Source organism: Carassius auratus, chromosome 19 (assembly GCF_003368295.1).
Source record: "Carassius auratus strain Wakin chromosome 19, ASM336829v1, whole genome shotgun sequence".
In the NCBI taxonomy this organism is placed as follows: Eukaryota; Metazoa; Chordata; class Actinopteri; order Cypriniformes; family Cyprinidae; genus Carassius; species Carassius auratus.
This window is the reverse complement of record NC_039261.1, coordinates 9,171,024-9,198,635: the sequence shown is the minus strand read 5'-3', so window position 1 is coordinate 9,198,635 and position 27,612 is coordinate 9,171,024. Positions and strand designations below refer to the sequence as shown.

Here is a 27,612-nt window from a genome sequence, read left to right as displayed (position 1 = left end):
TTGACTTCTGTGTTGAGAGAGAACAAAACGCTTCTCTAAGTCTCAAACTTCCCACATAGATAATTGTTTTATTATTTTACTTGAAATAAAATGGGTAATTTGATAAAGCCTGGGTCACAGCAAGTGTTACAGAAGAAGTATCGTCTATCATAAAATGATGATAAAATCCCACAGTAACTATCAAATTAGTAAATATCAAGTCATTTTAGTAGCAATGGGAAGAATCTACAATATGGGACTTCCTCTCAAAATTGTGGAAAAATCAGGCCAGTCTTTTTAAGTGCATATGCCCCCTTTTATTTTATTTTTTTCTGGGGTGCTGTATATTAGCAGCATATCAGATACTACAGAACAATAGCTTTTATAGTTGTACAAACAAGTAATCACTTGTAAAAACTTAAGTTCAGGCAAAAATTTGCCATTTTATGACACGCTACCAAAAGTTTGGGATCGGTAATTTGTGTGTATGTGTGTGTGTGTGTGCATGTTATTTAAAAATAATTGAAGTCTCTTATGCTCACCAAGGCTGCATTTAGACTATAAAGCCTCCAAAAATAAAAGAATGTTGTGAAATATCATTACATTTTAAAATAACATTTTAAAATAATAGCCTAATAAATTAATTTTCAGCAGCCGTTATTCCCGTCTTCAGTGTCACATGATCCTTCAGAAATCATTTTAATATGCTGAATAACTTACCCGTTTAAAGAAACATTTCTCATCACTGTTGAAAACAGTTGTTGTGCTCGGAATGTTTGTGGAAACTCTTTTTTTTTTTTTTTTTTTTTAATTAAATTAAATGTATGCATTTAGCAGCCGCTTTTATCCAAAGCGACTTACAGTGCATTCAGGCTATCAATTTTTACATATCATGTGTTCCCAGGGAATCGAACCCCCAACCCCTCTACCAGTTGAGCTACAGGAACACTAGTTCCTGTAACACTACTTTTTTCAGGATTAGTTGACAAGTACAACATTTAAAAGAAATGTATTCTCTTGAAATATAAATCTTTTGTAACAATATTAATGTCTTCACTGTCTTTTGTTAACTGTAACAGTCTCAGGAAAGAGATGAAGGCGCGCTCTAGTGTTCATGTTGAGCACGGCGAGCAACCGTAAACTGAAGGCTGATTTAATAGATTTTGGCCTATAGGTTTAAGGCAAAATCTGCAAAAATGGGCAAGCTTGATAATAGAGTGGTTAGTAAAGATAGTCTCTCTCCAGTCCTACCCTCCAACATCAGACCTTCTCCAGTCTGGCCCTCCAACATCAGACCTTCTCCAGTCTGGCCCTCCAACATCAGACCTTCTCCAGTCTGACTCTGCAACATCGGTCCCTCCAGTCTGGCCCTCCAACATCAGAACCTCTCCAGTCTGGCCCTCCAACATCGGTCCCTCCAGTCTGACCCTCCAACATCGGTCCCTCCAGTCTGGCCCTCCAACATCAGGCCCTCTCCAGTCTGGCCCTCCAACATCAGACCCCCTCCTGCCTGGCCCGTCAACATTAGGCCTTTCCATCCTGGCCCTCCAACATCAGGCCCTCTCCAGTCTGGCCCTCCAACATCAGACCCCCTCCTGCCTGGCCCGTCAACATTAGGCCTTTCCATCCTGGCCCTCCAACATCAGGCCCTCTCCAGTCTGGCCCTCCAAATTCTGCTTTTGTTGTGTTTGGTCAAGCGTTCCCCATCTTCCTCCTCCTCATCGAGTTCTCATTCCTCCTCAGACTCTGAAGATGATGTAAGTCTTGACTGATTGTAGGTTTTTTTTTGTTTTTTTGCAAGGGGAAAAACGACACGTTTTAAATAGATTGTTCCTGCCAGTTAAAGAAGTATCTGGCTTAACTGAAACCATGTTGATTTGTTTTTATTAATATTCATTTCCAGTTCTGAGATAAATTAGTGTAAAAGCTGAATTGCTGGTGATAATGAAGAGATTTGTCCTGACGTCCTTTGTCTCAAGGAGTCATCCAAGAAAAAGAAGAAACTGGATGGAGAGACAGACGAGGTACTCAAGACTCATTTCAAGACATTAAAGAAATAGATCACATCATAAAAGAGTTTTTGAAGTTGATTTTTACTTCTGTACTACTACAGTTCATAGGATCATATAATACTCCTCATCTGTCAAGCTCTAAAAAGGATATGGTAGTGTGAGTTTCTTTTTCTTTATATGTCTGAAGGAACGCTACTAATCAAAAGTTTGGAGTAAGTAAAATTGTTTCTGAAAAATAACTAATAATCGCAATGAAACAAATTAAATTGATTAAGAAGTGACAGTAAATAAATGTATAATGTTTCTAATAAATGTTGTTCTTTTAAACGTTTTATTAATCACAAAAAATTATAAAATAAAAAAAAATATTGGTTTTCACAAAAATATTAAGCAGCAACTGTTTTCAGCATTGATGATGATAATTAAAAAAAAATTTGATCATCAAATCAGCATATTAGAATGATTTCTGAAAGGTCTTGTTACACTGAAGACTGGAGTAATGATGCTGAAAATTCAGCTTTGCAATCACAAGAATACATTTTATTTTAAAATATATTAAAGGGTTAGTTCCCCACATCTGTAATAAAATATCCCTCACACAGCTCCAGGGAGTGAGGAAAGGACTCGTGTAGCGCATTCATGCAGTTTTTTAAAGATAAATATCCAGATTTAAAATGTAATGAACACTTTTTTTCTCACTTCTGCTGACTGTGGGGAACCGGAAGACGTGCAGGTGTGCTCCAAGAGTAAGTAGAAGATGGACAAATTTTCATTCTCGGGTGAACTAACCCTTTAAAGTAAAAACAGTTCACTTCAGTTTGTAACAATGTTTTACAATATTACTGTTTTTATCGTATTTTTGATCAAATAAATGTAGCCTTTGTGTGTGTTAGACCTTTTTTTTTAAGAATATTAAAAGAAAAGCAATATGGCCGTGTATCGTATCATGTATTAAATGTTGTTTGAAAGGATGAAGAGGACGGCCGTATGAAGAGGAAAGCTGAAAGGAGTCACTCAGAGTTTTCAGACGAGTCTAATGTAGACCGAGATGTAAGAGTGTTTAAACCCTCTGTAACCTTAATATGTCATGAAATGTGACATGCTTAACGCGACTGTCAATGTGTTCATTTTTAGGCCAAAAGAAGTCCAAAAAGAAAAATCACAGTAGTAAAGAAAAGAAGAAAATGACAGTAAGTCTTCCAGTGTAGTAGTTAAATCAGATTGTTTTTCTGTCCACATGAGGGCGGAAATGACTGAACATGCTACCCGCATCACTTACAGAAATGTTATTCAGAGTGGATTCGCTAAATAGAACTTCATAATGATTATGTTTTTATCTTATTATCTATTTACAGCACAAGTCTAAGAGTGTGGTGTGCTGCACAACAGACAGCTGGATTTCAGAGCTCTTTCTGGACTGTGGGGAAAAACCCTTTGGATATATGTTGAAGTGACTCTTAAAAGAGGGTGGCTTTATGACTGACTTGGATGAGAGGATCATGTGTTGGGGAGTTGAAAGGGGTGTGGGTTTATTTTATAAGCAGATGATTCTCAGTCCGAATAAAGGTCATTTACACCATTGGTGGCCCTGTGTACGTTATCTGTGTGCTGATGTGGATCTGCATGAGAAGTGCTGGTTTCGGGGGTTGTAAAGGTGGCCGATTTGCATGAAATATTTATAGAAAATTAATGCTTCTGTGTTTCCCTATGAAGCAGACAATGGTTTTCTTTCTCTGATATTAGAACAAACCTGTGTTCCTGCACTGATCTTCAGCGGCATGGCAAAACAACTATATTTTACCCAAGTTTTGAATGTTGAGTTCACTATTTGTTAATTGTAATTCAAGAAAACACCACAAAAAAAGGAAAAACTGCATAAAATTCGAATAAAGTTTTGAAAAGTTTTGCTGCTTAATAGTTTTTGTAAAAACTTTGATACATTTTTTAAATAAATTTTTCAGATTCTTACAAAGTTCTAAAGAACCCATCGTTTTTATTGACACCTTTGATCAATTTAATGTATCCTTGCTCAATTAACCTATTAGTATCTCCAAACTTTTGAACAGTATTGCTTATATATATTAATCCTATGATACATCTGATGTTTATGAACCCCATTTAAGAACCTTTTGATTAGGTAGTATTTTAAAGTATTAGTATTAGAATTTTAATGCTAACTGTGGACTTAAATGACACTTTTAAGGTAAATTCTGGCTATTTATCTCGATCTTTGCTCTGACTTGGTGTGTGTGATGATTCTGGAAAACATTGTTTTGTGTCTCAAGTCATGGATTCAGGCAAAACTTTGCATGTCCGTGCACTGAATGACCTCGTGTCTGTCTGGAACTTGAATGTCAGTCTGCGCGGGTTTCACACCTGTAGCAGTGTGTGTGTGTGTGTGTGTACCGCTACTGTTCAAGTGAACTTTCCTCATGTGATCTAACACTGTGTGCTTAAGCTGTGTATATCTGCAGTGAATGTGTTTCGGTGAGACTGTCTCTGGCCCTCAGGGTAACAGCAGGGTTTTGGAAGCTCGGCCAGGTGTATGTGTCCAAATGGCACGTGGGAGGGGCCTAAACTAGCTTCTCTCATTTCCCTGGCAAATACTGTCACCAGTTCCCTTTTCTTGTCACACAGCTTCTAGAGATCATATAGTAGAAATGGAATGTGTTGGAGTCACTATGTTTCTGCTCATGGCCACCATATTTCTAATCATTCCTGGTAAGATGCTTTTTATTAATTTTTGAATTAATGGCAGCAGTAATGTTACACACTAAAACTTTTTGGCCAAAGAGGTTAAGCCAAAGGCAGTCAATGATTTGGGACGTCATCTAGAGTAAAAAATTTGCAGTAAAATAAATGTTTATTATTTAACTTAAAATGTCATTCAGAGTGGTGTACATATCTAAGAAATAAGATGGAGGGTTACTCTGGAAAACGTGTCATTTAAATTTTTGTTTGTAAATTATTATTTCCTGTTGACGATGTTGAGGTTAAAGCAAAAAATAAATAAAAAAATCTGCACATTAAGATTATTTCAAATAGCAAGGTGGTATAGAACTTGAAAGATTAGAACTGTGGTTTGATTTTAATTAAATTTTAATTCTGTAATTTTGAATTAGAGTGGTGATTACTTCCTGCATTTGGAAATTTTCACTTCCATTTTGAAATTCAGTGGAATATATTCCCACAGTAAACTCAATTAGCAAAAAAATATATATAGGTGTGTGTGTGTGTGAGTATGTTTTTGTGACATATCAGGACACAACTCTGTATAATTACATGGGTATGACAGGTATTACAAGGAGAGGGTGTCTTATGAGGACATAACCCATGTCCCCATTTTTCAAAAAGCTTATAAATCATATAAAATGAGTTTTTTTGAGAAAGTAAAAATGCACAAAGTTTCCTATGAGGCTTAGGGTAAGGTGTAGGGCCATAGAATATAGTTATTCCTTTTTTGTTTGTTTTTGCTAAATTAAATAAGCACAATTTTTCCTATCATGTTTGTAAAATTTGTTGTATTATATTAAAGTTTTCACAATTCCATTTCAATTACCACACAAAATGTAATATGTGAATATATATATATATATATATTGAGATAAAGACATGAAAAGACATGTATACGACTCACAGTCTTGTGGCAAACGCTTCCTACATTTAGCTTTTCGTGTCACATGCTGCTTTAAAAATACACAAACAAACACTGGAGGCTTATTGGATTATTCACGGTCAGGCTTTTGTTCATTTTCCAGTCCACTCATTTGTATGTGCATTTTGGAAGACGGCAAATGGCCGTGGTGGATTACCATGGGGTGTGAATAGTCTAATGTTTGTTTGTGTTTGGGCACGCACAAGGAGTCTCTCGTTCACTTGTTGTTGTGAATAGCTCAATTACTAACACATATTGTGATGGTGGAGTAAGTGCATTGTTGCCATCCCAGCAATAATCCTCACCTTGTTTGGAGACAATAAGACCAGCACAGGCCAACCACACTTATTAGTGTTGTATTCATAGCTTAGTGTGGCATAAACACAGGCACGCTTTTTGCTTCCACTGAATCTGCCCTCTGGTCCTTTATGCGTGCAGTAGGGGTGTCTTTATTTATTATTTAGTGCACAACACGAGCCATGCAGTCATCTATTGTAATGCACAACACTGGCTGTCAGCAGGCTGACAGAAGTAAGTAAAGGGGGTGGAGATGGCCGTGTCCGGGTAGTTAAGGGGCCTGAGAGCAATAAAGAGGGAGGAGTATGAGACCGTTTACCTGCCTGCTGCCACACGACCTTGCCTAGCAACGTAATGCAGATTAACAGCTGTCAGTTAAAGCAGGGCCTCCATGGGCTACGTTCATTTCATCCATGCAAAAGAAATCTTATCCTTAAGTAAATGAGATACAGCAAGAATTCAGTTCAGTCCAGTACGTTATCTTCCCAGCATCATGGGAGCTTTATTCTTGCGATCAGGACTCCATGACTTCAGGCAGTACGTGTAATGCTTGAATGTTTGCTCACGGACCTGTTCAGACAAATTAGAGGGAACTTGATGTTTGATTACTATCATTCTGAGAAGCGGGTCAATATTTGCTCTGGCAGGTATAGGATCAGGGCAAAGGCGGTGGTGATTAAACTGCAGATCTGCGTATGGACTAATTAATGACGTGGATAAATCCAGTGTCATGCTGGAATCGCAGATTATGTGATGGATGTCTTACTCTGAAAGATTTCTGAGTGAACCACAGGAGAAGGAAAGCTGCTCAGATTAGCAACGGATTTAGATGAATGTTTTAATCAGCAGAGTCACTGTTAATGAGAAACATTGCAGGTTCTTCTGCACAAATACCAAAAACATTAATATTGAGAATTTGAGGCCTGGATTGGTTTGATGGTGCACGCACAGATAGTCTTCCCTGCTTTATGGACAGCTGTTCTTGTGACACAGAAGTGTGTGAAACTGTACTGAATGTGCTCTTGTATTTCAAATAGTGATAGTATATTCTTAAAAACCTGTGCTTGCAGATAATATAATATTAAAGAAATGAAAGGCTAAATTTACTTTCATGACTATTTCCTAATCCTAACACACTTAAGCACAATTTTTAAAAGTATATTTTGTAATAATTAAAGGTCAAATTAAAGGTTTTACTTCAAAGTACATTTGAAATCATTTGAATAATCTTCTTTCATGCTCTAAAGTAGTATACTTGCTATATATATATAGCATAATTGTTATATTCATAACATAAAATAGTTATAGATTTATATTTTATATTATGTTAAAAATTTTACCTGTAGTTTATTAAAATTGGATTTTAATTTTAAATATACTTAATTTCATAATTTCAAACTTGTAATTGTAAATATATTTAAATATAAAACTACTGATTGCCAGTATGACATGCTTTTTTTCAACAAGAGGTGTGAATCTTTTTCTTAAAAAAACTGCACCTCTTAAAATGATAAATTATGATTTTTTTTAGCCCTAAAGCCTAAAAGAGAACTGCAAGTTGTAAAGAGATTATATTATGGCTTATATATATTATGATCATATATAATATGTTATATTATGGCATGTGAATTTGTAGCTGTACTCTTGAAACATGTTATCATCAAGTGTTGCTTGACTTCACATTTTAAATTATGACTTTGTGCGTTATAACAAAATAAGTTATGAAAGTCTTTGAAAGTCCAGTGACCTTATTTTAACCATAAATCAAAAACTGTCAATCTATAAAAAAACATTTGAACTTCCTGAGGAAATCCATGGTGACTTAGCTTTCGATTGATGTCATGACTGAATAGCTCTTTTATAATGACATAGAACTGATTACAGTGGCATGCAAAAGTTTGGGAACCCCTCGCATAATCTGTGAAAATGTGAATAATTTTAGCAAAATAAGAGAGATGAGATGAATGTTATTTTTATTTAGTACTGTCCTGAGTAAGATATTTTACATAAAAGTATAGTGGACATATAGTCCACAAGACAAATAAAATTGCTGAAATTATTAAAATAACCCAATTCTAAATTTTGGGAACCCTTGGTCCTTAATACTGTGTGCTGTTCCCTGGATGATCCACAACTGTTTTCTGTTTTTTGATGATTGCTCTTGAGTCCCTTTTTTGTCCTGAACCATTAAACTGAGCACTGTTCTTCAGAAATATCCTCCATGTCCTGCAGATTCTTCAGTTTTACAGCATATTTTGCATATTTGTACCCTTTCCAGCAGTGACTGTATGATTTTGAGATCCATCTTTTCACACTGAAGACAATTGAGGGACTCAAACACAACTATTAACAAAGGTTCAAACATTCACTGGTGCTCCAGAAGGAAACACAATGCATTTAGGCCTAAGGGGTGAAACTTTTTGAATTTGAAGATCAAGGTAAATTTTACTTAATTTGTCTTCTGGGAAACATGCAAGTATCTTCTGTTGCTTCTGAAGGGCAGTACTAAATGAAAAAAAAAAAAAGATATTTCAACAAAATAAGAAAAATTTGGACATCTTCATCGAGTTCAAAAGTTTTCACCCCCTGACTCTTAATGCATCGTGTTTCCTTCTGGAGCACCAATAGTTGTGTTTGAGTCCCTCAGTTGTTCTCAGTGTGAAAAGATGGATCTCAAAATCATACAGTCACTGCTGTAAAGGGTTCAAATACACAAAATGTGTGTTTTTTTTTTGTCAGTATGAGTCATTTAACACCATTTTACACTCTCATTTGAACAGGTACGGACTCTACATGCACTGAATGTGTTTCACTGCAGTCCACACAGCATGGAAAAGTGGGGGACTCGATGCTCCTCCGAGTTGAGGCTCATTTTGACGTCCAGAGTGTGACGTTCCAGGGGTCCTGGTACAAGATTAAGCCTATTAACACTCTTTTGGTCACTTTCGATAACATCAAAGCTATCCCAAATCTACGCCTAACGAACCGTCCGGCACTCAATTTGCCTGATGTCTCACTAAAATTTGAGCATCTGGACGAAGACACACAGGGGGAATATGAGCTGCAGATCAATATCGTCTTCCCAGGAACTCCCAGTCCAGTTGCTGTCACAAAAAGAGTGACAGTCACAGTCAGCGGTAAGAACATTTGATTCTTATGGGGGATCTCATTTATGACAGCTATTGATGTAGAGTTTGTTACTAATGCTTTTAACATCTGTTTTTGTCTCAGAGTAAAATCAAACAAAACTGTGATTCATATCTCACAATGGTGATTTAATTTCTCACAGCTGATTTTATACCCCGAATGTGATTTGATAAATTTCAGTGACTAAATCCTGCTATGTGCTATGTGATATTGCACAACTTAGTTTTTTCCAATTGTGACTTTTAAACTTAAAATGTGCCATTTTGTCTCTCATTTTGAACTATAAATTGTGCAATTGTGACTTTGTTTCATGTAAAACAACATTTCGAACTTTATATTACACAACTGTGACTTTGGTGTAGTTGTAACTTTTAAACTCAAAATATGAATTTTTATCTCACATTTTTGAACTTTATATTGCGCAACTCTGACGTTGTGTCTCTTTTTAACTCACAATGTGTCTTTTTATCTCACAATTTGTTCACCTTATTTTTCAAACGCAAAAGTGAGTTATTTTTGTGAATGTGTAAGATTTCCGGTGAATACTGGTGAAATACTCTAAACATAACAGTAAAAAGTTTAGTAAACAGGAAAACTGTTTGTGCTAGAACCAAAATAGCATACTGATAATATTCCAATAATATATTTCATATAATAGGGTAACAAATGCCAGTTTCTAATATTAAACAGCATAACTAACTTTTGTGTAAAGTTAAAATAACTGGATACAAATGACATCGGAAGCTGCACTCATTCAAGTTAGAAATGGCCACACCCACTCTTACGTTAAAAATAAGGTGTATATCTTGAATTTTTTTTCTCTTGAGATATAAGCACAGTTCCACATATCAGAGTATTTCTTTTCTTGTAAGTATTTCATTTAATGTCTTCTCCGCTCCCAGTGCCTGTGTCCATCCCCGTTATTACTAAGACCCCAGAATCAGAACTGGTGGAAGACAGGGACAACGTGACGCTGAATTGTTCTGTTGAACATGGGACAAATGTTCAGTACAAATGGCTAAAAAACAACATGGTGGTTGGTCCAAGTGAGCGGCATACATTCTCACAAGATTATGGGACACTTGTTATAAACCCTGTCAAGAAAGAAGACATTGGTCAATACATTTGTGAGGCCCAAAACCACATTAGCAGTAAGCTAAGCAAACCTGCTGAACTCATGGTGTTCTGTGAGTATCTATTATACTTTCTGGCTTAAAGCTCATTTATCATCTGTTATCATCCCTTGTGTAAATCATTGCTTCATTATTGCACACTGTCCAGCAGGTTCCTCCTGCAGCCTGAGAATTGCCTGCTGTTTGCATTGTTAGTCAGATGTCAAACATGATCTGTCCTGACATGTCATTTAGAAAAAATCGATCTGAAATATGAATGTGGATTAAGTTAATAGAGATGCAAAACTGAATTTTTTTTCCTTTATTAAAAAAAGTTTTACCTGTAAAGATATTAATAGTATTTCATATTAGTAGCCTGATAAGCTGATTTATTTTATATAAAAAGGGTTGCCTGATGCGGGCTGCAATTTTGAAATTACATGACCACCTGAAAATTTCTCTGTTTTTATCTGTAACTTTGCTATTGTTGTACAATATCAATGACATAATAAATTAATAGTAACATAATCATTTCTAGTAATTAACAGTAATATAACTAAAACAAAGTACCGTATTTTCCGCACTATAAGGCACACTTAAAAGCCTTTAATTTTCTCAAAAAACGACAGTGCGCTTTATAATCCGGAGCACCTGATATATGGATCAAGGTGCTCTGTTAAAATTTTGACATTCCCTTTATCACAGCTCCATCTAGTGGATGCATAACGCAAACCCAGTCAAACGTTTGACTACAGTATCTTCTATTCTATGCACCATATAGTCAAAGTCCTTTCAGGCAAGTCATGCCACTCAGCCGCCATCTTGGCAATGCCTCCGGGCAGCTATAGAGCATCACAGTCCCGCCCACAGCCCGAGAGAGCTCTGGTGCCGGAAGTAAATTTCCCATTCATTTTTCCCATTGACTTTCGGAAAAATCCGTATCTAAAGAGTTTTAGAGCATGTCTGAGAATAACCAGCTACGGCTGAACTCATAAGCATATAACATATAATTTCGAGTGAAAAAAGTAAGAGAAAATCCAAAAAATGTCAAAGGTACAAGACTGTGTACAAATTTTTATTTCGAGCAAAGGAACTACTCATCCTATAAACCACTGCGCCTCACTGAATTCGACTGAAGCCACAGCCGCGAACGAGCCTTTTGAGCGACTTCCAAATCTGATGACGGCTGCCCGCGCGAACTTTTTCCTCCAATTTTATGTTATATAGTGAACGTGCAGTAATAGAAGTTCTTTCAGTATTAATCATGCAAATAAATAGTGTTTTATATAAGTATCGTGTATTTTATATATTGTGTTCGTCTTTGAAAGCGGTTAACAACAACAACAGCAACATGGTGCAGTGCTTTGTACCTGACTGCATCACCAAAACTTTGTAGGTCTTGTCCCTCATGCTGGCCCTTACAAAACCCACAGGCTGACCCTCGGACACTCTACACTCAACTACCGTTACATGACCCTATCTAAAGTGGTTTTCACCCATTTGAACACTTGTTTTCCTCCTTGAAAAAAGCAATCACGGCAGCCAAGGAGCACACGATTTAACTGATAAGTCTACCGTGCAAAAAAAATACAACACATACAGCTGGTGCCGGAAGTAAAAAGTCAATGCAATTTCTGCATTGACATTTGGGGTATAAGCCATAAAAACGTAACCATACATGGTAGACTTAAAACCAGCTACGGCTGTACTAAGCGATAGTATATGCTCATATAAACGCAAAAGGATCATGGGGCACTAACCTTGTTTTGATATAAATGCCTTTTATTCGCGATGTCTTGGCTAAGTATTTCATTACCCACAATCCTGAACAATCCCACACTCCCACAGTGATGCATCTGATTGGTGGAGCTCTTGTAACTGTCTGGTTAAACCCCGCGAATGTCCGTGAAGACTGAAGATCATTAATAAAAAACTAAAATAAAATAAAAACCTGTGTTGCGTTTTTGCACGGTAGACTTATCAGTGCAATCATGATCTCCATGGCTGCCACGAGAGTTTTGCAGGGAGGTTGGTAACGTAAGTTAGCATTCTCGTCAACTTTAGCTAGGCTTCTGTAGCCTTCATATGGTATGAGTCATATCCAGGCAGCAAGGAAGTCGACCGGGTGCCGCCATCTTGTAGCAGAACTTCACTTGCGTTAGCATTCCCATTGACTCCCATTCATTTTGGCGTCACTTTGACAGCGAATAACTTTACATCTGAGGCATTTAAAGACTCCGTTTGTCCATTATTTATTTCTAAAGATACACGACAATGTATAAAGGGCTCCATTACCTTCTATGAAATAGGCTAACAATTGCGTCATAACCACGCGACTCTCTGTCGCATTACCGTACAGAAAGGAGGAGAAGCTCGCAGGCAATTAACTTAATATGGCGTACTGGCGTTACATTTTAAAATACTATACAAAATTATTAATCAGAATACTTACTCCTGCTCACTCACCCCAAAGAATTCCCCGCTCAAGCTCGCAGTCTCTGCAAGATTAACGATGGCAGTTTGCACGCACAGCCACTAGAAGATTTACATCTGTCAGACAGGTTGCTGACGTTATCAAGCTTCGTTTGAGTCTGCGCGTCAGAAACGGAAGTGCTAAAAAATGCTAAAAATGGGCTTCACTTGTCTCAATTGAGTTCCAATGGGGTCGCTGTGTCCATTTCATTTACTGTCTATGGTCATATCAAGCATTTTATAATGCCACTGTCAAAACAATATTTAGCCTAGGCATACATTTTTGAACATTTGTGTAATGCCAACAACGTGTTGACGACGTTGATTGCAGTCAGGTACAAAGCACTGCACCATTGCTGAATTTATTGTTAACCACTTTCACACACGTACACAATATAAAATACACGATGATAAATATAAAAATCAATACATATAGACGGTTTCATCGGGCGCACGTGCCTGGACCTAAGTTAACTTCCGGTCTGTGTTATATCGGTCTGGCTGCGGTGCCATCTACAAACGCAGTTAAAGCCAAGGTGATGAGTAAACTGAAGTTGGGCTCAGGTGGTTGTGCTGCGGGATGTGTTTCCCATACATTTATTTATTTTTGGAGACTCGCCACAATTTTAAAACTGATCGATTTTCAAAAAGGCTTCGTTAAATAAACATGAGTAACGTAACATTACGTAACGTACTGCACGTTTAATAATAATAATTCCTTACATTTATGTTTAAATATCAAAATGAGGCACAGTTGTTTTTATATCGCTGTATTTCTGAAGTAGCCTAGGACTTGCATGTTATATGCCTGATAAAGCCTCGTGTGAGCGTACCAGCTCTGCTTCGTTTACAGCTGTTACTGGGGAAACCTCTATTTCTCGCGCTTTATGTCTATGCTTTAAAACATCTCCTGCGGGCAAAGAATGAATTTGCATTTTCATTAAGTCCGCCTGATCCACGCAGCAAACATATTTTGTTTGTTATCAAAAAATATCTACTCTAGAGGGACTTGACTGTTGTTATTGATTCTATTTGGAGTCTACCAGAAGTTAAATTAGGTCCACAAAAGCGCTCACGCGCATTAACGTTTGTTTATGTTGATGCCGTTGAAACCGTCTATATAAAACACTATTTATTTACACGATTAATACTGAAAGAACTGCAATTACTGCACATTCACTATATAAAATAAAATTCACTGGAGGAAAAAGTTCACGCAGGCGGCCGTCATCAGATTTGGAAGTCGCTCAAAAGGCTCGTTCGCGGTTGTGGCTTAAGTCGAATTCAATGAGGCGCGGTGGTTTTTGGGATGAGTAGTTCCTGCGCTCAAAATGAAAATATGTACACAGTCTTGTACCTTTTACTTTTTTTGGATTTTGTCTTAATATTTTCACTTGAAATGATATGTTATATGCTTATGAGTTCAGCCGTAACTGGTTATCCTCACACATGCTTTTAAAACTCTTTAGATATGGATTTTTCCGAAAGTCAATGGGAGAAATGAATGGGAAATTTACTTCCGGCACCAGAGCTCTCTCGGGCTGTGGGCGGGACTGTGATGCTCTATATATGTATTGAGGATTGAGGAAGTGACTTGTCTCCTAGAAACTGTTGCTGAGTCCCAATTCGCATACTATCCGTCCTAAATAGTATGCGAAACTAGAATTAGTACGTCCCAAATCGTAGTATGTTGAAAATAGTATTCCAAAGATATCCGGATGGTCTACTATTTCCGGTTAGAATTCGAAGTGCAGATCAATGCACACTCTAAGTGCCAATATTGCCCACAACCCATTGCGTATGGGAGGGAGGAGCTTTGCGATGGCTTTGTGGTGATGTAAACATGGCAGCCGGGTGCAGCAGCGGAGATGCGCCCTCAGCTTTTAAGTGTAAGAATTCAAATGTTTAACCCTAATTAAAGTTATATTTTATTTCGTTACACACATTGCACATGAACGTCAGAACCAGCCGCCTCACAAAGGACCTGCGTTTGGTTCTATGACGCAGCCTTGCTTCCTCACTCCTCAACTTGGTAGAAGCACACATAGAAAAATGTATTGTGAAAAAAAACGATGAGAAAAAATGATGGGAATAGTAAATAAAATTTTATTGGACATAAAGAATGAATGAAACGTTAACAGTTGTGGTGTGCGTAACTAGTCAACCACGTTGTCGTTCATGTTGCATGACGTCATCGAAGTATGTCCCAGAGCGTGCATACTCTTTTGCTACACACTCAAAAGTATGTACTTTTCCCTCACAAAAAAAGTACTTTTAGGTCGTAGTATAAGTAGGCGAATTGGGATTCAGCATGTCTCTGATATAATCCGAGGCGCCCTATATATGAAAACAGTTCTAAAATAGGCCATTCATTGAAGGTGTGCCTTATGGTGCGCCTTATAGTGCGGAAAATACAGTAATAGAAGATTCCAATAATGTTTTGAATGAATAAAAAAATAAATAAACTAGGCAACTAATAACGTTTTTGTAAAATTACCACATTTTACAGATGGGCCTTATAACTTGGCAGTAAATTCTGAACAAGGTCAGATAACTGAAGGGGTGTTCATGGTGAACCTGAAGGAACTGGTCTTTTTTGATTGTATTGCCGACTCCAACCCTCCCAACACTTGCGTCTGGATCTCTAAGACAAAGAATGGCACAGAGGTTCTCATGACTGGACCACGGTTTGAAGTGAAGCCGTATGAATTACCCCAGGGTAAAGAGTTCTTGTGCAGGGCATTCAACAATATAACTAAGAAGCAGGACGAGACCAAGTTCACACTGGTGATGTCCAGATTTGACAAAGGTATGTTTGTAGTCACTGTTTTAAATCTGCACATTAGTGCTCCTCATGTCAAAATAATGACTATTTTCAAATTATTTTATTAAAGGGATAGTTCACCCAAAACTGAAAATAAGATGTTTATCTGCTTACCCCCAGGGCATCCAAGATGTAGATGACTTTGTGTCTTTAATAGAACACAAATTATGATTTTTAGCTTCAGTCATTGCAGTCTCTCAGTCATACAATGGATGGAAAATGGTAATCTGTAAAAAAAAAAAACACATGCACCAGACAAATCCATATTAAACCCTGTGGCTCGTGACAATACATTGATGTGTAAAGACACAAAATGATTGATTTGTGCGAGAAACTGAACAGTAACTCTTGAACTCTTGTGAACGCTCTTCACAGCAGCAAGCGTGTGAGGCATTCTTCTTCTTCTTCTTCTTGCATTATGGCGGATCACAGACTTATAAGTGCATTACTGCCACCTATCTCTCAAATGGATCATTGACACTCCTAATTGAGTTCACAAGACTGAAGTTCAAACAGTTCGGACATTGCGTGAATTAAAGGTGAAAAAGAACTATATAAATTCTGTTCAGTTTCTTGTACAAACCGATCGTTTTGTGTCTTTACACATCAGTGTATTGTCACGAGCCGCAGGGTTTAATTTGGCTTTGTTTGTGCATGTTTTTTTTTTTTTAATTCTCATAGATTCTGTTATCATTTGCCATGCATTGTATGGCTGAGAGACTGCAACGACTGAAGCTAAAAATCATAATTTGTGTTATATTGAAGAAACAAAGGAATTATATATGGAATTATATACATAACAAAAAAGTGTGAAACAACTGAAAAATATGTCATATTCTAGGTTCTTCAAGGTAGCAACCTTTTGCTTTGATTACTGCTTTGCACACTCTTGGCATTCTCTTGATGAGCTTCAAGAGGTAGTCACCTGAAATGGTCTTCCAACAGTCTTGAAGGAGTTCCCCGAGAGATGCTTAGCACTTGTTGGCCCTTTTGCCTTCTGTCTGTGGTCCAGCTCACCCCTAAACCATCTCGATTGGGTTCAGGTCCAGTGACTGTGGAGGCCAGGTCATCTGGCGCAGCACCCCATCACTCTCCTTCTTGGTCAAATAGCCCTTACACAGCCTGGAGGTGTGTTCGGGGTCATTGTCCTGTTGATAAATAAATGATGGTCCAACTAAACGCAAACCGGATGGAATAGCATGCCGCTGCAAGATGCTGTGGTAGCCATGCTGGTTCAGTATGCCTTTAATTTTGAATAAATCCCCAACAGTGTCACCAGCAAAGCACCCCCACACCATCAAACCTCCTCCTCCATGCTTCACGGTGGGAACCAGGCATGTAGAGTCCATCCGTTTCTGCATAGCATCAAGAAACGGCGGTTGGAACCAAAGATCTCAAATTTGGACTCATCAGACCAAAGCACAGATTTCCACTGGTCTAATGTCCATTCCTTGTGTTCTTTAGCCCAAACAAGTCTCTTCTGCTTGTTGCCTTTCTTTAGCAGTGGTTTCCTAGCAGATTTTCTACCATGAAGGCCTGATTCACACAGTCTCCTCTTAACAGTTGTTCTAGAGATGTGTCTGCTGCTAGAACTCCGTGTGCCGTTGACCTTGTCTCTAATCTGAGCTGCTCTTAACCTGCGATTTCTGAGGCTGCTGACTCGGTTGAATTTATCCTCCACAGCAGAGGTGACTCTTGGTCTTCCTTTCCTGGGGCGGTCCACATGTAAGCCAGTTTCTTTGTAGCGCTTGATGGTTTTTGTGACTGCACTTGGAGACACTTTCAAAGTTTTCCCAATTTTTTCGGACTGACTGACCTTCATTTCTTAAAGAAATGATGGCCACTCATTTTTCTGTACTTACCTGCTTTTTTCTAGCCATAATACAAATTTTAACAGTCTGTTCAGTAGGACTATCAGCTGTGTATCCACCTGACTTCTGCACAACACAACTGATGGTCCCAAAAATCACACTTATTAAACCTGACAGGGCACAACTGGGAAGTGAAAACCATTTCAGGTGACTACCTCTTGAAGCTCATCAAGAGAATGCCAAGAGTGTGCAAAGCAGTAATCAAAGCAAAAGGTGGCTACTTTGAAGAACCTAGAATATGACATATCTTCAGTTGTTTCACACTTTTTGTTATGTATATAATTCCATATATAATTCCACATGTGTTAATTCATAGTTTTGATGCCTTCAGTGTGAATCTACAATTTCCATAGTCATGAAAATAAAGAAAACTCTTTGAATGAGAAGGTGTGTCCAAACTTTTGGTCTGTACTATATATATATATAATTTATTATTATTATTATTATTATTTTTAAACACACCTCCATAATGACAAAAAGTCACATTAGCTTATTGTTTTGAGTCAATCAAACCTATTTGTTATTCCTTTGTTCCATCTGTTGTCAGTCTGCATGATCGTGGCAAGCTGTTTTTTTTTTTCTCCAACCCAGTTGCTAAGTGCAAATCTATCCCACCTGTGATTAAGTCTTGCTGTTCCACTGGAAAGCAAATAGGGGCTGGCACCTGTCATTGTTGTTTACATTGGTACAGGCAGTGAATTTTGGTTTAGTGTGGATACAGAATAAAAAAATGCAAGCATGTGATGCAGGTTTCGATTAGTTTAAAAATGATCACACCAGAAATTCTTTCTTTTAAAATATACTATGTAAGTAACACTGATATTGATTTGTTTCCAGAAAATGCTAAATATAGTCGGGAAGGAAGTGCGCTGTCTCCCTTGACTTTCATTACAATCTCTTCAGTCGTCATCATAGTGTGTATGATGTTTGTGCTCCTAAGGAAGAGCTGCCATCCAAGAAGAAGTATGATATCATTCTCATTTTTAAAGAATCTAAAATACATAAATAAATCTTTAGTTTACACGACACAAAACGGTTTTAATTGATTTCTAAGGGGTCTTTAATCTTTTAAATTAGATTATATTGAAATTAAATCATTAGCAATCCTTTTAATTGATTTTTTAAATCATTTTCTACAGTGATAAAGACTATCTACAGGCGGTAAGAAAATATTTCTTATCTATACAAACATCTGAGAAATATACGACACATTTGTTTCTTTATTTATAAATGTGACATCACTGATGGATTGATCTTATCCTCCAGGCCAATGACAGAGCAGAGAGGACTGCACCGCTCTGGTGGGTTTACTGCATGTGTCGGTCTATAATATACCTGTGTTGTTAAGAAGTGATGTGTACACTACCTCTCTATGCAAACAACCCCCCAAGCCCATTAACAACACAACTACTATAATCATATCTGCCTGCTTTCTGTCAGCATACACTATAAACATATTTTCCACCTTGCTGGCTATGCACATAGTCACTCTCTTTGGAAAACACATAGGATATTATTAATGACTTGTGTGCTAGTGACCTAAAAATGGTGGATAAAAACGATTCATACATCATTTCATTTTTAGTGTGGGAACAAATTGCTTTAAATGCATTACATTATATGTATCTCAATAGGAGCTAATGGCTAATTAACTAAATGACAAACAAATGTAGCTTTGTATTATTATTATTATTATATATTCACTGATTAATATACTTGCAGGTCATGAAGATGCAACTGAAGACTTTGGCATTTATGAATTTGTCTCTGTACCTGGGAAAATGGACTCAACACAGGTGAAAAATAAAATAATAATCACTTGCTATTTTGCATGAGTAGTTTTGTCCCAGAACAGTTTGATATTTCTTCTCTGTGTTTTCCAGGCATCCTGCAGGTCTTTGGCACGGCTGGATTCAGTCAAAGATTTGCATACCACCATCTATGATGTCATCAGACATGTGCCTGAAACTCCAACACTGAGTCTTTTGAAATGAGAGAGCTGGATAGAAATGAGCGCACGGAAGTAAGGATAAAAGGAGTTTCACTGTTTTTTTTCCCTGCCAATTCTTCTCTCTACAGTCAAACATTTTGTTGTACGCACTTCTTTTGTTTTACAGTTATTCGTTTTTATACTACTTGAGGTCTGAAAATCATACATTCATAAACTTGTGCTGGGCACTGAAGTTTTTATTGTCTTAAAAAGAATATATGAGAGAACTATGAGATTTTTTTTTTCTGTAGCAACATGCTGAATGAAAAGCTGAGAGTATTTATATATAAATACGGTCGCCATCTAACGATGTTGTTGTTTCTGCATTATGAATGTAAATATGATGTATGCATTTTGTACTATGTGTATGTATTTTTTTGCACACTGCAGCGTATTCTGTAATATTGCTCATTACATTTTCAAGATGCCACATACCCGTTCCATACGTTTCATGGGTAGCAGTTTTTTGAATGTAATAAAGACATCTTCTGTCTGTTTTGTTGTCTATGTGTTGCACCTGTTGAAACCTGTTTGAACACAGAAGGATGCTCCGTAATTTTCAAATAAAGGTTTTACAAATATTTTTGGATTCTTTTCTTTAATTAAATGCAAGATACAATAAAACGTAATGTTGATTTGCTTTTTAAAGATCAGCTCTCTGACAATATTATGAAAATGCTGCCCCATGAGATTCTTTTTGCTTATTTGTGCATGCTGAAATGTCTACAATTTCTAAAAGATGAATATTACAATTTGGTAAGTATTGTATTGAGTCTTTATGTGCACATATTAAGCAGATAAGTTTAATTCTGGTAAGCGCTGCTGGGTATTTCAAGCAGTGGGATTGTCTGATATAACTAATTTTACATAATATTACAAAACAATATTACTGGAACAAACAGAGCATTATAAAGGAAGATTTATAAAATGACTACATGTTTATTTTCTCTGTTTCAAAGGAAAAGCAGAAGCATTATATCAACAGCTCAGCTGCCTGGAGGGAGGCGCCACTCCCTTATTTGACTGGGAAATTTTCAGTGACATCAGCTGTGCTTTCTTTACAAGAAACACTTGTTCTCTTATGAGTGCTCACATCAACATGAACAGCCAGATGGAAGGGCTCCTCTCAAACACCCACGCTAGAATATTTTTTGCCAGACACAAATATTTTGCTGTAAACTTTTGTCTGAACTGAGATGTAAAAGCCCAGAACAAATTAGGTTTTGTGGCCTGTTTCAAGAATTCTAGACTCATTTTATATTATGTGTCTGTTGGACCTCAAATGCAAAACACAATGCTTCTTCTGCAACAATAACAAAAAAAATATTGTGTGTGTGTGTGTGTGTGTGTGAAACAGCTTAAATGTTTTGTTTCTAATTATCTCTCAAAAAGCTTGGAGGATAAATATGGAAATATCTAATAATGGCCTCTACACCCCATTATACAAATATCATTACTTTCTCACGAGGCGTGCCAGCTTTTTAATCTGCTTTAAATATGAAACTGATCAAAACAAATAAGAATGAGAACCATAGTCTTCAGAGAGTGTCACATAAAAAAAAAAAAAAAAACTTAAATATGACAAAAATATTAATATCCATATTACCAGTTTTTTTTTTTTTTTTGTCTACTGCTGTGTCCTGGGCCTGGCATTAAACCGAAAGCAGTATGCTAGTATGCTATTCATATAAACTACATATCCCATGCTGCACTAGCCATCTGTCACGTGAGTCCAACAGCGAAACATGGCACCTGTCTAGCACTGCAAGAACTGAATCGCCGTTTAACAGAAGCAGCCCATTGGATACATCGCACAGTGTTTTCAGTTCAGCGATGCAGAAAATCAAGTCATTGATGGCCCGTCAGGTGGGTTATTTCTCATCTTACATCAGCCTGCATCTTGATTTCATTGAATGATCCAGAAGCTTTTTAAATAAGCTAGCCTGCTAGCTTAAACACAAATAAACTGAAAAACACCATGTTTTCTTGAGATCGGCACATTTACTCATGTTATCATAGCGATTTTAGTCAGTGCATTTGGAATGAAAATGTCTGAATGACAAATAAAAAGATAGATAAATAAAAAGATGATGGTGAGCTCTTGATAATAATTAATAGTTTATTATGCTCAGATGTACGTAATCAATAAACAAACTCAAAGAAACTCTCTTTTAGGTCGGTTATAAATAGGCCTAGACGTTAAAACTATAAAAGTAGTGTTGTTAAAATTATTTTGTCGTTGTGCAATATGGTCTCCTGAACTGTCAGTTGGATTATTGCTCATATTTATGGTTATTTTTCTATACGGGTTATACAATATTTTCTTCCTGCGTTTTAGGAATCTACAAGTCTTGGGGCTGTGATCAGTTGAAGTTTAATTACATAACATAAATGGAATCTCAGGCAAATTTGTTAGATTTATGTAAATCTATAGTGACGTTTTCTCCCTTGCAAGGGTCTGAATACTGAATACTCAATACGCCCTCCCTGATAACTTGTAATATAATTTTTTTTGTAGTTTCTGAAACATTTAAACCGCTTACTGTAACATAATCTGCTCACAATTAAAAAGAATGTATACTTTTTGTTTATGGCTTTCAGCCAGGAGTCTGTGGACCTCTAGGGGGGCACAAGGGAGTTCTAGGGAGTCTGTGTAAAATTGTATAAATAAATAACAAAATAAGATTAAACCAAATTATATAACAATCATTTAATTCAAATAATTAAAAATGTAAACCAGTAATAAATCCTACAGTACAATAGTAAAACAAAACAATGTAATTTAATAATAAACTAGCCTAAATATTTTCCAAATAATATATCACATGTATTTAAAAAAGTCTAAATTGGGTCTGTAATAAACCCTTCTTTTTTTGAGTCCCTTGCATGAAGAATGTCACATTTGGTCCACTGCATTTGAAATATTGAAAACGTAAAACTCATTGCTTTAAGGATCCCAACACCCCCGTCCACATATATGGCTGCCTAATATTTATAGTTTACTATTTATTTTCTCTGCCAGGGTCTGAAGAGTCCCCAGGAGAGTGTGGTTGACATGAGTCCTGTGGAGAGCTTCAGGACCCCCAGCAAGGTGACTCTACTGTTTCTGCATTAAGCCTTCACACTTGTTGTTTGTTGTTGATTTATTACAGTTTACAGTCTGGATTACATGATAAACAGTAAATGTTTACGTAACCGTAGTTTTAGCCTCCTTAATCATAGCCCGGAAGAGGTAAAATATAAATATTTTAATAAATGCGTCTTATCTTGAGCTTTGTGAAATTACATTTCAGCTATATTCCCAAAGTGACATTTTTAAATATAGGAGAGAGTATAAAAAAAATGAATAAGACTTTGGCTGAGCTTCTGTGCAGCAGTGCCACGGAGTTGTATTATGACCTTCATTCAGTGAGATAGATGTACGTTGGACATGGTCCAGTGCATTGGTTTCTAGCGCTACCTCACAGCTCCATTAAATCAGCAGGACCTTTCTGTGATTGGACCCCTTATAGATCTTCTGGCTGTAGGTTTCTAAGGTAATTTTAGTGCTCCCAGCAGCAGCTCTGATATTTTCTGCTGACACTTTTTACTTCATAAATAACCCAAATCAACGAGACTCATTCCCACCAGCAGAGAGTGTTTGTTGTTACTCTGTAATTTTATTTATTTATATATATTTTTTTATCATGTTACACGTACTTCAGAAAATGATTTTCAGAACCATCTGGCTTAGATCCTGGTGGGATTTTTTTCTCAACACTTTTGAAAGCTTCCTGAAACGACTGAAGCAGTGAGAAAGTGTTTGATCATTGAAACGAACGCTCTGTCCATAGCTGTACATGAAATGACGGATTAACCCTCAAAATAGTGGCCATGAATGAGGATAATGTGCAGGAAAAATAAATTTGTTGTCTAGTCTTGGTCTGCAGATGATCATTTTCTTGAAAGTTAAAGTTTTGGAGGGAGCATCCTGTTTTTTTAACAGTTTCTTTTAACAAGTAAACAGGAGATTGTTCAGTTCAGGGCATCACGAGAAGGATTTTGAAAGAATTATCTTTCTTTATTTGTTTGCTAACATTTTTACATTTCGTTTTTAGCAAATGTTATTGTATGTTATATGTTAGAGAGAGAGAAAATAATAATAATATATAGCCTATGTTTACAGGAATCAACACATTTAAAACTTGAGCGGAGATAAACATTTTTGAAGATGTTTGATGACAGGCGCAGAGTTTTATGCAATCGACCGTATATCTGTTTTTTATTTGTTCTTGTTGATTATGTCAGATTAAGCAAATGTGGTTCAGATGTTGCTTTTACAATATGTTTTAATTCATGTGTTGGCAAGCTTTTACTCTAAATTAGCTCTTGGCTAGTATTTATTTTGGGACTTTGTGTGCTTGACAAATGTCCCGTCAGCTCCGCTTGTATGGCTTTGTAATTTTCCCTGAAAAATGTGTTGTAAATTTAACTTGTCAAATGTCACATAACAGGATATTAACTATGGAAAAACGTTCTTTTGTGATGTTTCGAGTGGTGGAAACCCTTTTTTCCCCATGCACAGTCTTCCGTGTCCTCTAGATGGCACTGTAATCACATAATTAAGGCCTTATCAAGCAGTCTTGAATGCCTCTTGAAGAATTGCTGTACAGATTAATGAACATTTATGCAGTTCATTTACGTCATTAGACTAATGTCGTCATTGCCCTCATCATATTAAGCAGAGCATATTGTAATATGTTGAATATTATTCATAAGATGACTCATTACTAAGCGTGGGTGTGCTTTTGGAGGTTACAACCACATATACATTCATAATCAGCAACTATTTTCTCCCTCCCATCTCATGCATATTGCAGCCTGGAAGATTTAGATCATTTGAATGGAGTCTGTTATTTGTAGAGATCTCACAAATAAAAGCTGGAGCAGGTACAGTGTATTATTTCAAAGTAGTGTGGGTCGGGTTCACGCAGCAGATCTGACATCAGCAGCAGCTGTCCGTCTCCTCTCTCATCTCAGTCCATGTGAACAACTGCTCATTGTTATTCTTAATATGATTGTAAATCACACTCTCTTCTGCATTTGATCAGCATCATTCAGTAACCCTTCAGTTGGCTCATCTTAAGATTTGATTGATGTATAGCACGTTGAGTCACACTTTTATGTGCAAACAGACTCGCGTTCGTCTCCGTCTGTGCGCAGGGAATAAAAGGACGGGAGGTGTTAATTTTGGTAAACACTGGCAGTCTACATGGGATGGAAAGTTAATTTAACAAAGGCTGGGTGATCATTTTAATTAGTGTGGCAGAGTTGTTGTTGTTTTTGTGAAAGTGACCGTTTGGGTGGGAAATGAGTGATGTTTTCAGTCTCTGAATCTGATCAAATCGTGTACTTCATTCATACGTAATTTGTTGCAATACTTTATATTCTCACCTTATTGTTGCTATTTAAAAAAGCTGATTAAAGGGGCTGTCCCATACTTTTCATTCATCTGCGTCAGAATTCATATCACAAATTTATATTACATGATGATGAGTGGGGAAGAAATTAATAAAAAACTGCAGAAAAGTGGAGTGATGTATGAATTTAAAATGTATGATATGTATGTTTTTAAAACTTTCACAAATGTTACATCCCTAATAATATTTTTTAAAGCTAAAGCTAACTCCATAACCTATTCAACCTACACACACACACACACACACAAAACTAATGCTGAGATTTAGGTGAGAGATTTAGCAGGAAAGTAGGCCTTATTTACTAAATCTGTGTTAAAATTAATTAATCTGAGAAGATGTTTTTGAATATTTTTACTAGTACCTGACTGACGGTTGATCATGCACATCCCTTGATTCCATAGAAAATGTTATAAAGACCACATAGTTTCTGTTTTTTGCATAAACATTTTGTTTTACAGTAATTCCCATTTTTGTATATTGTGAAAACGCATTTTTAGAACCACCTTTGGCCTTTCAGGATGTTAAGCAGCTTTTAGTAAATCAATAAATCAAATATGACCCATAAATATGTGACATTTTCTAAGATTTAGGCCCTCAAACATATTGTTCTGTAACCTCCTGGGAACTATCTCTCCCACGGAGTGGATTTTTTCCCCTCAAGCAGGGTATCCACACATTCACATGCCCACACATACTAACTAAGAGTATATAAATATATTTATGTATTCCTCCAAGGGGGAAAAACAAGCTGTTATTTTCTACTAAAACTCTTCAAGTCACCAAAACCACTGCAGCATTTTCTTAAACACTGGTAGCACTGAAACAAATGGTTTGCTATGATGAGGGTGGAATGCATTTTCTGTGATGGATGATAAATTATTCTATACTCTACAGTAGCTTAAAGTTAAAATAAGCAAGTTATTTGCAAGTGTTAATTAAAAACATTGAAAGGGACCAACTTGGGTGTAGTTGTGTCCCAAAGTAGTTCTTCATCTCCTTTTACTTATTGTGTTACTCCAAAAATATTGTAGTAATAATAATTATACTTTTATTTTAATTAATTATTATTTGTTTAATAACTATTTGAATTTCAACTCAACTTTTAATATTTAAAGTAATTATGAAATTAATACATTTGTAAAATTTGACCCTTGGTTAAAAGTAGGGTGGGAGGTTCTGTTTAAATGTAAGTAGCTATTGAAGGCAGTTTGGGTAGTGGAAATGTCCAACATAACATAAACTATAACCGAATTAACTTTTCAGCATATTGCGATCTTAAAATATTAGAAGAAAAAAAAAGGTTCAATTGATACATTTTAATGATATTTTTTATTTTGTATTTTTTATAAAGGTTCTTAAAAATTACTGTAATGGCCAAATTTTTTTTTTCATAATTAAAGAATTAGATAAATATTGTTAATTTTGTCCGTTTTCATAAGCACATATGAGAATATATTGATGACCTCAAAGCTATTAGACTTTGACTAACATTTTCAAATGTCCAGTTTTGATTTCAAGGTGTCTTTAAGGCCTAATGGTAAATAGTGAGCCCCAGGATTTAGTCTTTTGTTCTTGCTGTGCGCGTACCAGTGGAGAATGACTCATACCACCCCACCCCCTGTGGATGCTGATGCCGGTGCCGTCCCTCAGTGAGTTCACCCACGCTCCTTCCCAGCGATGCCTACATCAGACTGCACTGCATCCATGCTGCATCGTGTGTCTTTGAGGAGATTATAGGCTTTCAGGGCCAAAATCCTTAGCTTTTATCTCAATGACATCAAATTGCAGCCTTTATAGGAAGATCTAACAATATTACATCATATGTGTCCACCTCTGAATTCTTTCAGTAGTGTCAAACATGAATAAGTGGTTTATTGATTTGGAATTCTTTCTGTGTATTTGGCTGATGGCAGTAATTAAAGGATTTTTAAATGTTGCCTCCAAGTTTGCTCTCGTAATTCAGTATGGCTTAGTAATTTTATCTCAGTCTTGGTTTTGGAGCTGTTTTAACCACATTGCATCACATAATGCAAATCATGCGTAATGAACCTCTCAGCACCCCTCTTCAAAGAAAAGTGGACGACTTTGTTTCTCCAAGCTGTTTTGAGTGAAATTGAGACTCCTGTACCGATCCTCATTAAGGTTCATGAAGGGTGTTCCTCAGGGATGGGTTCTAAGACCACTTAATCTTTGCACTCGGCTTGGCTATAAGCCCAGATTTGAAAAAAAAAAAATCAATGTTCAACTCTTTTTAGCTCTGCGGCAATCTTCCCCATGATGGTGTTCCAGAAGTAGTGAGATTTCCCTGCCAATAATCATTCTCATTTATTTTTCTCCCCACAGGAGGAGCTGAGGGAACTGAGAGAACAACCCACTGATCCACAGGCAGAACAGGAAATCATTGATAGAATAGAGGAAGTGTACTTTTCCAGTGACTCCTTTGACATGGTGCAATACGAGCTTGAGGTGTGTGTTTGAGAATATCATCATGTGTTCTTATTGTCTTACATGCCACTTGCAGAATCTGTAAGATGTTTAGCATTTTTAAAATTCGAAAGAGATTTTTTTTTTTGGTCACACTTTTCTTTGGTGACACACTATATACTATGGGCCTGTCCCAAATGGCACCCTAAACCCTCACAGTCTTCTTCTAAGTCTGCACTTGGAGACATAATGCTGCTTTGACTGTTGGGTAGAAGTCTGCTGTGTAGCTCGCACCAGTACTGTCTCGGCAGAAGTGCGGATCGTGGGTGCATAACGGCCACAAAGGGGACGCTTGCGAGCATCCTTCTAG

At 36.8% G+C, this 27,612-nt stretch overlaps 2 protein-coding genes across 4 annotated transcripts in view; both read left to right on the top strand.

Moving 5' to 3' along the window:
• Positions 1-4,523: 4,523 nt before the first annotated feature.
• hepacam2 (HEPACAM family member 2) lies at positions 4,524-19,923 on the top strand. The gene is made up of 9 exons (XM_026288808.1): positions 4,524-4,712; positions 8,724-9,080; positions 9,993-10,277; positions 15,184-15,483; positions 18,207-18,332; positions 18,509-18,530; positions 18,636-18,670; positions 19,092-19,165; positions 19,253-19,923. Exons 1-9 carry the CDS (start codon positions 4,652-4,654, stop codon positions 19,361-19,363), a joined length of 1,371 nt encoding a protein of 456 aa, XP_026144593.1. The 5' UTR covers positions 4,524-4,651; the 3' UTR covers positions 19,364-19,923.
• Positions 19,924-21,088: 1,165 nt separating this feature from the next.
• The window catches only part of LOC113119375 (syndetin-like), a 123,701-nt gene continuing 117,177 nt past the window's right edge, over positions 21,089-27,612 (top strand). For all 3 annotated transcript variants that reach the window (XM_026288806.1, XM_026288804.1, XM_026288807.1), the window contains exons 1-3: positions 21,089-21,225; positions 22,382-22,450; positions 27,162-27,284. In XM_026288806.1, coding sequence (XP_026144591.1) covers positions 21,193-21,225; positions 22,382-22,450; positions 27,162-27,284 — 225 coding nt within the window. In that variant the 5' untranslated portion in view covers positions 21,089-21,192. The remainder of the gene's footprint in view (positions 21,226-22,381; positions 22,451-27,161; positions 27,285-27,612) is intronic.

Excerpts from the sequence above, each read along its gene's own strand:
- hepacam2 (XM_026288808.1), top strand. The coding sequence starts at position 4,652 with ATGGAATGTGTTGGAGTCACTATGTTTCTGCTCATGGCCACCATATTT. Across the intron at positions 10,278-15,183 it reads TGCTGAACTCATGGTGTTCT|ATGGGCCTTATAACTTGGCA; the intron begins GTGAGTATCTAT and ends CACATTTTACAG. Across the intron at positions 18,333-18,508 it reads GAGCTGCCATCCAAGAAGAA|TGATAAAGACTATCTACAGG; the intron begins GTATGATATCAT and ends CATTTTCTACAG.